Here is a 9298-nt window from a genome sequence, read left to right as displayed (position 1 = left end):
TCCCCCCAGGTTTTTAGTATCTTATTTTATTAATTTTATTTGGTTTCATTTATTATTTTTATTTTATTTTATCTTATTTTGTTTTATTCATTTTTATTATTTTTCCATTCTGTTTTATTTTAATATTTTATTTTATTTTCTGTTTGAAATTTTTTTCCCTCAACTTTGTCTCTGGTCCCCTCAGTTTATTTTTCTCGGTTTAAATGTTTTTTTTTTTCTCAGCTTTTGTCTCCGGTCCCCTCGGGGGGGGGGGGTTCCCACCTGTTTTATAATGCAGCAGGTGAATATTGTGTGTCTGATCACTTAAAGTAACAGCACAGTCTCCTCACCAAGAGAGAAACTCCAAAAGAAACACTTTTGTTACTGACAGTAATAGTGACTTGTTTGTGTAAAGGCATGATTTCCTTTGGCCATCTCTGATGTTGTCACTTTTATTAGGGTCAATCTTCATTGTTGTGATCACCAGCATCCAGTTTAGTCTCATGCGTTAAGAAGGCTGAATTCTCTGTGAGATTATTGCTATATGTGATCTTTGACTTCCATGTCCACAATTAGAGTGTTTGTAAACACTCGGCTCGGACGCCGCCACTGTCATTGCTGGAAAGGGAATCGTCTTAAGCCAAGGACGCGCAGTGTGGCGCTGCTGATTGGATGAACTTGATGATCTTGTTGGTAATTTTGGCTGGTCCCATCATAGCTCCAGTTCTGCTTTGGTTTAAGCTTAATTAATTGTTTCCTTCCTGCTTTCCATTTTGCCCACTCATTCATTCTCCATGTGTGTTTCCATCACTGGATGAAGGACTGTGACGTCAGCAGTGATATAAGCACGTCTGTAATCTAGGTCATTCTGATGAAAGTGGATCACGTCTCGTGAGATTGGTCATACTGTATCAAGTGTCTGCAGTCATAGATGCCAATGTGAACGTGAACAGTAGAATAAAATGATCATTTAATGCCAAAACGTTTAATGTTTTGCTCGTGTTTGAAACTTTTGTTGTCCTGATTACATTCTCCATAGATCTTCACAATATACATTAATGTCTCTGTCAATAAAAGTGCTAAAGGCCCAAAATAAAGTTTTAGAAAAAAACTTTTAGAAAGTAATCATAAAATCCTTTTAATGCATTTTCTTAATGCATAGTCCTTAAAATCTAAGCTCTGTCCAACTTTTTATTGTTAAATATCTGGTGTCGTTCTGAAATATATCAGATTATGGTTGTAAAATAGGTTGCAAAAATGCAATTGTCATTGACTTATTGACGATAACAGCAGCTCTGCAGTTCTGAACACAAATAGAGTTGCTCAACGTTTCTCATTTAAAACAGAGTTGCACTTTGAGACATTACTAACTATAAGTAACTTTGCAACTATATGTCAACTAGCAGTCATTAGAGTATTAGTAGACTGTTAGGTCTGGGTTACGTATTAGTGTTCAGGATAGTAGAATAAGTTGACATGTCATTGAAAAAATATAGTCAGTAGAAGGTCTGTTGAGGAGCGTTAAAGTCAAGTGTTAGCAGATATTAAGCAGACAGTTTATTAATACTCTAATGAGAGCTAGTTGACATGTAGTTGCAAAGTTAGCTAGTAGAAAGTCTAAAGTGGACAATTGAAATAGTGTTACCTAAAACAGTTAAAAAGATAACAAAGAATAAACCATTTTAATCTAAATGTACAGATGGTCTGAAATGCTCTTGAAAAATCCTGGTTTCTGATGAACATTCTAGTCATAGTGAACAGTTCAACACCTCAACACAGACCGTTGGCTGAACGTCTGATGCATAACTGGAAACACTTCAGTTGTTTTTAAGTCGTCATCTGATTGGTTGAATGATGTCTGGGAGACGTGTGTGTCGCATTATTCAATGGTCCGCCTGGAAACAAAGCCGTCATGACGCCAATACCCCTCGCGGAAGAAGAAAGCAGTCGTGTTTACAACTGTGACACTGAGAGCTCACCAGGATCAACTAAATGTGACCCTGGACCATTTTGTCATCTGAAAGCTGGATAAATAAGCTTTCCATTTGATGTATGGTTTGTTAGGATAGGACAATATTTGGTCGAGATACAACTATTGAAAATCTGGAATCTGAGGGTGCAAAAAAATCGAAACATTGAGAAAATCTCCTTTAAATTTGTGCATTTATGTTGGATTGTGCTGCATTCACTCACACAAATAAATGTTTTATATATTTACAGTAAGAAATTTACAAAATATCTTCATGGAACATGATCTTTACTTAATATGATTTTTGGCATAAAAGAAAAATCGATAATTTTGCCCCATACAGTGTATTGTTGGCTATTGCCACAGATAAACCCGTGCGGCATGTGACTGGTGACGTGATCCAGGGTCACATATGGTGGATATTCAAAAGTATGTGAAGTTTGCGACTCCATTGTTGCAGTAAACTTGCAAAACGTTCTTGAATGAATCATTTATTAGATGTACACCGGTCTGTTATTGCAGGGACATTGACTTTACATTTTCACGCCCATTAAACATGACGAGACACAAAATGGACTGTGATTGGTTGCGTTACATGTCAGTCAAACGTCCTCTTGGGCAACCCTTGGCCAATGAAAGCTGTGATAGAGTCGAGACCTTCTGCCATCAGTCTGAAGCTGTTTTGTACTGTAGAACTGTCAAATGTGTTGTTTGAATGCACTTAAAGATGCTTTGAATTAAAGCATCCATGTATTCAGGTGTGTTCAGTGCGAGCTGTGAATTTAGCATCACTTTGAGAACTTCAGACACATAAATCTGCATTCCAAACAATCTGGACTAGTTTCAGACCAGTTTGCAAATGCACTATTGTTTCAAGCTGTATAAGAAAGTCCACATCCATATTCGAGCATCTTGTGGTTTTATTGCATAATCATACACAGATTTTGATGGATCGTCAAGCTTGGTCACATTTGTAGTGTCTGGCAGGCTTACAAAAGCTTCTTTTTTTTTTAAGTTTACCATTAAACATACTCTTGGACTTTGTTGTTTACAAAGTTAAACAGTTCAAACATTTAACTTATCTTGTACCGCTGCGATGTAATTTAAACAAAAAGAAATTGACATGTAGGAAAAACAAGAAAATACTATTCCTAGAAAAAGGTTCTATATAGAACCCAACAGTTCTTGACTCAATTTTAAAGAACTCTTTATGCCAAAAAGGTTCTATTTAAGGTGGAATTCCTTAAATGATTGCATAGGCTTTCATGTTAATGGGTTGTTTACATTTTTTTTCTAGTGATTAAGTATGTTTATGAGCTGTTTAATTAATTAATTTGATTAAAATAGAAAAATCCATAAAAATATCCAATGATGGGAAAGTCTAATTATGTACCTTTTCTTCTTAATCTGTCATGTATAATTCAGTGTGTTGCTCGCCGTTTCTTTGTTATTATTTGTAAAATTTACTAGAGATTTCAGAGTGTAAATTGTTTAGTTCAAGCTAAGAAACTCTTGGAACAGTGTCTGTCTAAATCTGCACTGAAATGATAGGTCTGAGGATATGAATAAAGCGATGTAATCTAAAAAATAAGTCCAGCCCAGTCCAGATGTTTATGTAAAATCACTGCAATTTAACATCTATATATAACCACAAACCCAGGCGGATCAGCGGGCGAGCGACGTCCACCTCCACGTAATTGCATGTTTTAAGCGATACGTTTCAGGCTTTATAAGCGCTTCATGACGGGACGCCATATGCCGTCCTCTGCTCTGAACATCAGTGTGACTGGTGAACCGTAGAGCCACACGGGAGGACATCGATCGCCATCATGCTCTAATTATAGGAAAATCATTATGTCTGACCTACAGCAATGGATAGGAAGTCAAGTCCAGTTTTTCCTAATCTATCCCGAAGATAACACACCATAAACACCTCTCAGTTCTGTAAGCACACAGCGTTTTAGAAATCATGTGTTTTCTCTCTGTTCTGTCTATCTTTCTAATACAGGTGATGGAACCCCAAGGGAAAGCAGCCCGTTCATCCATAACACAGATGATTATAAGGGAACGCTATATGATGGGAAAAACATGGCACTTTTTGAGGTACTTAAACTTCAGTGGTGAAGTTTTTAAATGTTTATATTTCAATATGATTGAACATTGCTGCATGTCCTTTGATTAACAGTACAATAAAAAAACTAAGATTAATAATTATTTCAAGGCCATGATTTTTATTTTTTGTATTTATTTATTCATTTATTTGCATAATTTTGCACATTTATCCTCACATTTTCATCAGTTATCAATCTAAACATTTTACTTTTGTGCTTTTAAATGTAATGCTAAAATACTTATTGATTTTTACTTACTAAAATACGAATTAAATAATATTTTAATATTACAATAAATACTACAACGATGTGGATTTTTTATTTTTTTGCCTTACTTAAATAATATAATAATTCCAAAAACATTAATATCCAAAAATCTGGCATATCCTTATTTTGAATTTGACCCAGATATGTTCTTGACAATATATATATATATATATATATATATATATTATTGTTTTCAGTCAGAACAAACTTTGTGTTTATTCTCAAGCCTATATTTGACATCAAGCCTGTTTTCCACATTCTCGTTTCATGTTTATGATCACAAATAAAGTCATTCATGGGTCATGATGTTTATTTTTGTATATTTTTATGATTTCGGACGGACAAAGCTGTTATTATGTCCTTTTGATTCTGGTCTCTGCATTTATTTTTGCCGTCCGAGACATTGTAGAGGTTTGAAATGAGTCGTTTGTGTTTGCCGGTTTGGAATACAGCGGTTTTCCATCAAACATGTGACCTTTTACACTTTCAGGAGGAGATGGACAGCAATCCCATGGTGTCTTCGCTGCTCAGCAAACTGGCCAACTACACGAACCTCACGCAGGGCGTCAGAGAGCACGAGGAGGCCGACGAGGACGAAGGTGCCAAGAAGAAAAAAGTCAAGGTAACATACTTTATCAAATACCCAAAACATCATAAAGACAAGTATTTGGACCATTTCCTTTAAAGTTGGCATTAAAGACTAAATTCATTTTATCTGTAGACATGAATGAAAGCAGCAGAGCGTTCAGGATGTTTGAAGTTTGTATCTGTGCCCTGCAATCTAAAACAAATCAGACACACATTCTCTACATTCTTCCAGCCTTTGTTGAGAATTTGACAGGAAATTAATACAGGTCAGATTGTTTGGAAAGTCTGATTACAGAAGCAAGTCGGAAATGACCTGAAGTTCTCTTAGTTCTGTTGTTCCACGCCCTTATAAAGAGTAATAAAGGTTCTTTATTGGCATCGATGGTTCTGTGAAGAGTGCTTAACATCCACAGAATCTTTCTATTGCACAAAAGGTACTTTATAGTTGAAAAGGTTCTTTTCATTTTGTTAAATGTTCTTCACACAAGGAAATTTTTTTATTTTTTTTAAGAAGTGTTCACTAGCCGCGTTTCCATTACCCTTCAAACTGCGCAAATTGAAATTGCGAATTGAAAATACGCCCAATGGAAACCCGTCAATTTCGCAATAACTCCCATTTATCGCAAACATATTTTTACGCTCGCATGAGGAGGTTTTTCAGGCAATTCGAAAAATAAATATTTTGCAAAACTGCAATGGAAACAGTTTTTGCGCATTTACAGGTCACCTGACGTGATGACACGGTGTGTTTGGACAGAATACGAGACAGAGTTCTTTATTAAATTCATAAAAGACAAAAGAATTACAGGAATACTGGATTCTAAACCTCAAATAAATGCCACAATCAAGACCTCGACGCAGATATGAGGGAGAAACACCCAGAAACACCTCATATGTGCCGCTCTTAAGTATAATAAGGGTCGTTCTCTTACCATTAATGCTTGGAAAACACACACACATCTCCTTCCATTAATAATAATGGCTAGTGCAATTAATAATGGAATGGAAATGCGCCTACTGAAAGGTTCTTTAGGGAACCAAAAATGGTTCTTCTACACTGTAAAAAATATATTTTTTGATTTTATAAATGATTATTGGAGTACTTTCTACTTAAAATGTTCATGTTTTGTTACTTGTCATTCCTTGTAATTATTTACAATGTAATCCCATGTAACTATTTGTGAAATTTACTAGCAATTTCTGAGGGAAATTAGTTTTATTAAAGTAAATCCTACACTGTTTTTCAGTGTATGGCAGCACAGCGAAAACCCCCTTTTGAAATCCTTTATTTGTATGACCAGTCAGGAAAGGCAATCAATTTTAGTCTGAATAGACGCCATATTTTATTTAACTCCAGAAAACTTGGGTTGAATTGCCCTGACAATACAGACCATTCTGTCTCCTGTCTCCCTCAGCCTCATTTTTATTCACTTGAAAAAAATACGATGACATCTATGGTTAGTCTTTAGCCGTATGCATAGATTTATTAACACATGCACAAATGCAACTATTTTCTTTGTTTTCCATTTCAAGCCCAGAGGGCATCATCATAATGAGTTCTCGTGGTTATTTCTTGCGAGTAAGTAAAAATGTTTAAGCAATGGCCAGGCAATACCCACAAAACCACAGTCCCCAGCCAGTCTCCTCGTCTCTGGGCATCTGTGATTGGTGAAGCGGGGCGAAGGCGACGCGCTCTTATTAGTCCTGAGACGACTGGCTTCAGATGCTCGGACTGAAACTGCTCAAGTCTTCTAGTGAAGAAGCGAAATTTTGGAGGAAACATCTAGGAACCTCATGGGTTTTTATTTGATTCTATAGTTAATAACTAAAGTTCATCCATATCGTGTAATTGACTCCAGCGGGAACAGTGTCGAGAGCGTTCATCTCACTCCGGTATGCATTTATTAGTATATGCATTTGATATTTTTTTGGTCGTGCAAAATCTGGCTATGATTTCTTTTGTATCAAGATTGAAGCACATCATAAGCTTGGTTTGGGAGGAAACACTGAATCTCAGGACTGGGTCATTTATGATTTGAATGGATAACATAACATGGATTATGCCTCTTTTACGGCTAAAAGCTTCCATCGAAACATTAAATGTACATTTAGATGCACAGCACTTATGGATGAGATCTAGATCTGGTTTGCATTGCATATTGCGGGTGATTTTTCCCTTGTTTTAGTTTGCCACAGAATTGAATGTGATTTTTGTTAAAACTGGTTTTTAAAGCACTTTAGGTTCAGAAGATAAATATCTTTTTATCAAGAACCTTTTTTTTTTGCTGAATAGGGTTCTTGAGTTCCTATATGGTCATTTGGAGATAAAAAATATAGTTTTTGATGTTTTATTAAAGGTTCTTCACATCAGTATTTTGATTTCTGGGTCTAAAAAGCATCAGTATACAGGTTTATTATTGTTAACTAATGATAAAAATACATGTTCGTCACTTGAAATAAACTAACTAAAATAAAATAAATAATACTTTCTTTATTTCAGCTAGTTGCCAATGCAACATTTCTCATTTTCATTTAGTTTCCGGGTTTTTATATTTCCAACTGTACGTCCCTACAATCATTTTTTGCTGAATTATTGCATCCATGTACAATCATTTATTATACATTTTCTCATGCTGTCTTTTCCGTGTTGTCTCTCTGTCCAGAGTCCACAGATGGGGACGTTTATCGGCGTCTACCTGCCCTGCCTGCAGAATATCCTGGGAGTGATTCTCTTCCTGCGAATGACATGGATCGTGGGAACGGCGGGAATCATGGAGTCCTTTATCATTGTGTCCATGTGCTGCTCGTGTGTAAGTCCAACCGTGTGAACTGGAGACAGTGACTGAGGAAGCATTACATTAGCTTTTGCTTATTTAAAAGTAAGACACAATTATCATCTTAAGTTCCCAAGATAGTGTGTTCCAGATAAGACATTTGAGTTAGGATGCTGTGCAATCATAATATTTTACAAAGTCATAAGTGAACTAGTTGTTTTTCTATATATGTGTGTGTGGATCAGTTCTGTCCGTTGATCCTGCAAGTTAAGTTTAGCCTCCTTCCTCTTTCGTCTGAACTCAGACGTGTGTAATATCCTGTGCTCAGAAGTCTTTAACACAGACGCTTATTTATAAACCACATCAGACAAAGAGATCAAGCATCTAATTCACCTCAACCTTTACTTACTTGTGTCATTATACGTTTCCGGTGATTGTGTCACGGTCGAGTTTCAAACACTTCGCTCTTTCATCATAGCGCTCTTACAGGAACCATCAAGATCTCAGCGTTGCTTATTACAGATAAATGGCAGATAGAGAGGCGTTTCCATGTGCGATTGAATCACATATTTACTTCTTCACTTAGGAAAGTTAAATCAATATCAAACCAGTGCAACACACCGTTTTTCTTCCTTAATGTCTTCGTAAAACAGGGATGAAAAGTGCAAGACTGGACTTGAGAGCATCAATCAGGAATTGATTGGATGGATGGTGAAAATTTGTTCTATATGACAAAAGCCAGAAAGAAAAGTTATTTATTATAGACGTGGAGCAAGTTATTACATGGATGAATGATAACAATGTGCACAAACAAGGGCAATTTTTAGTTTGTACATTTCAAAAAACTTTCACAAAACAAAAAAACTATACATTATATATTTAAAAAAGAATATATGTTTGTTTTACAGTTTATATTAGCAATCAGAATATAAACTGAACATATTGAAATGCATACTGGGTATGAATCTGATTATAATCAGAAACAGCATTAAAGGGATGTTGATAAAAATGGCAGCTCTTTGTGTCTGTATTTGGCTAGTAAAGATCACTCAATCTTCTTCATTCAAACCGCTTTATTACAAACCCTAAGCCCTGCTGGAGGTTCATGGACGTTAATTGGCTTTAGTCCAGTAGCTTTCCAGAGTACAGAGCGAGAGACGCAGGGATTTAGTGGACGTTCAGCTCAAGGACACTCCAACGGTAGGGCCGGATTGCATAACACCCAGATGCAGATGACCTTTAACAGAACTAAATGTTCCTGGACAAAGAAAAGGAGAACGTCATTACTGTACTGTACATTGCTATCTTTATTGATTGAGTTTCATCGACTTAATACATCTAAACTAATAATTGTATTTTTTTTTTTCAGACAATGTTGACAGCCATATCAATGAGTGCCATTGCTACAAACGGTGTTGTTCCAGGTATTACATTTTGTATTTGTATTTTCCTTTTTAACAGGAAATGACATCATGGTCAATTTTAAACCTCAAACACCCAAGCTGCATGGTGGATTATGGTGTTTTTTGTAACTCTACCAATGGTTTCCTGGTAGAACTGACCCTTTTTTAACATCGAGGGCTTGTCGTCCTGTGTCACGTTTACTGTAA

At 36.0% G+C, this 9298-nt stretch overlaps 1 protein-coding gene across 1 annotated transcript; it reads left to right on the top strand.

Moving 5' to 3' along the window:
- Positions 1-3688: 3688 nt before the first annotated feature.
- LOC308686768 (solute carrier family 12 member 5-like) lies at positions 3689-9112 on the top strand (the record flags this gene model as incomplete). Its single annotated transcript, XM_081395204.1, has 5 exons — positions 3689-3737; positions 3957-4051; positions 4817-4948; positions 7578-7724; positions 9058-9112. Coding segments are annotated over 5 exons (478 nt in total), but the record flags the coding sequence as incomplete, so codon positions are not given.
- Positions 9113-9298: the final 186 nt, after the last annotated feature.

This window comes from Scardinius erythrophthalmus (genome assembly GCF_964197995.2).
Source record: "Scardinius erythrophthalmus genome assembly, contig: HAP1_SCAFFOLD_763, whole genome shotgun sequence".
In the NCBI taxonomy this organism is placed as follows: domain Eukaryota; kingdom Metazoa; phylum Chordata; class Actinopteri; order Cypriniformes; family Leuciscidae; genus Scardinius; species Scardinius erythrophthalmus.
This window is presented reverse-complemented; position numbering and strand designations above follow the sequence as displayed.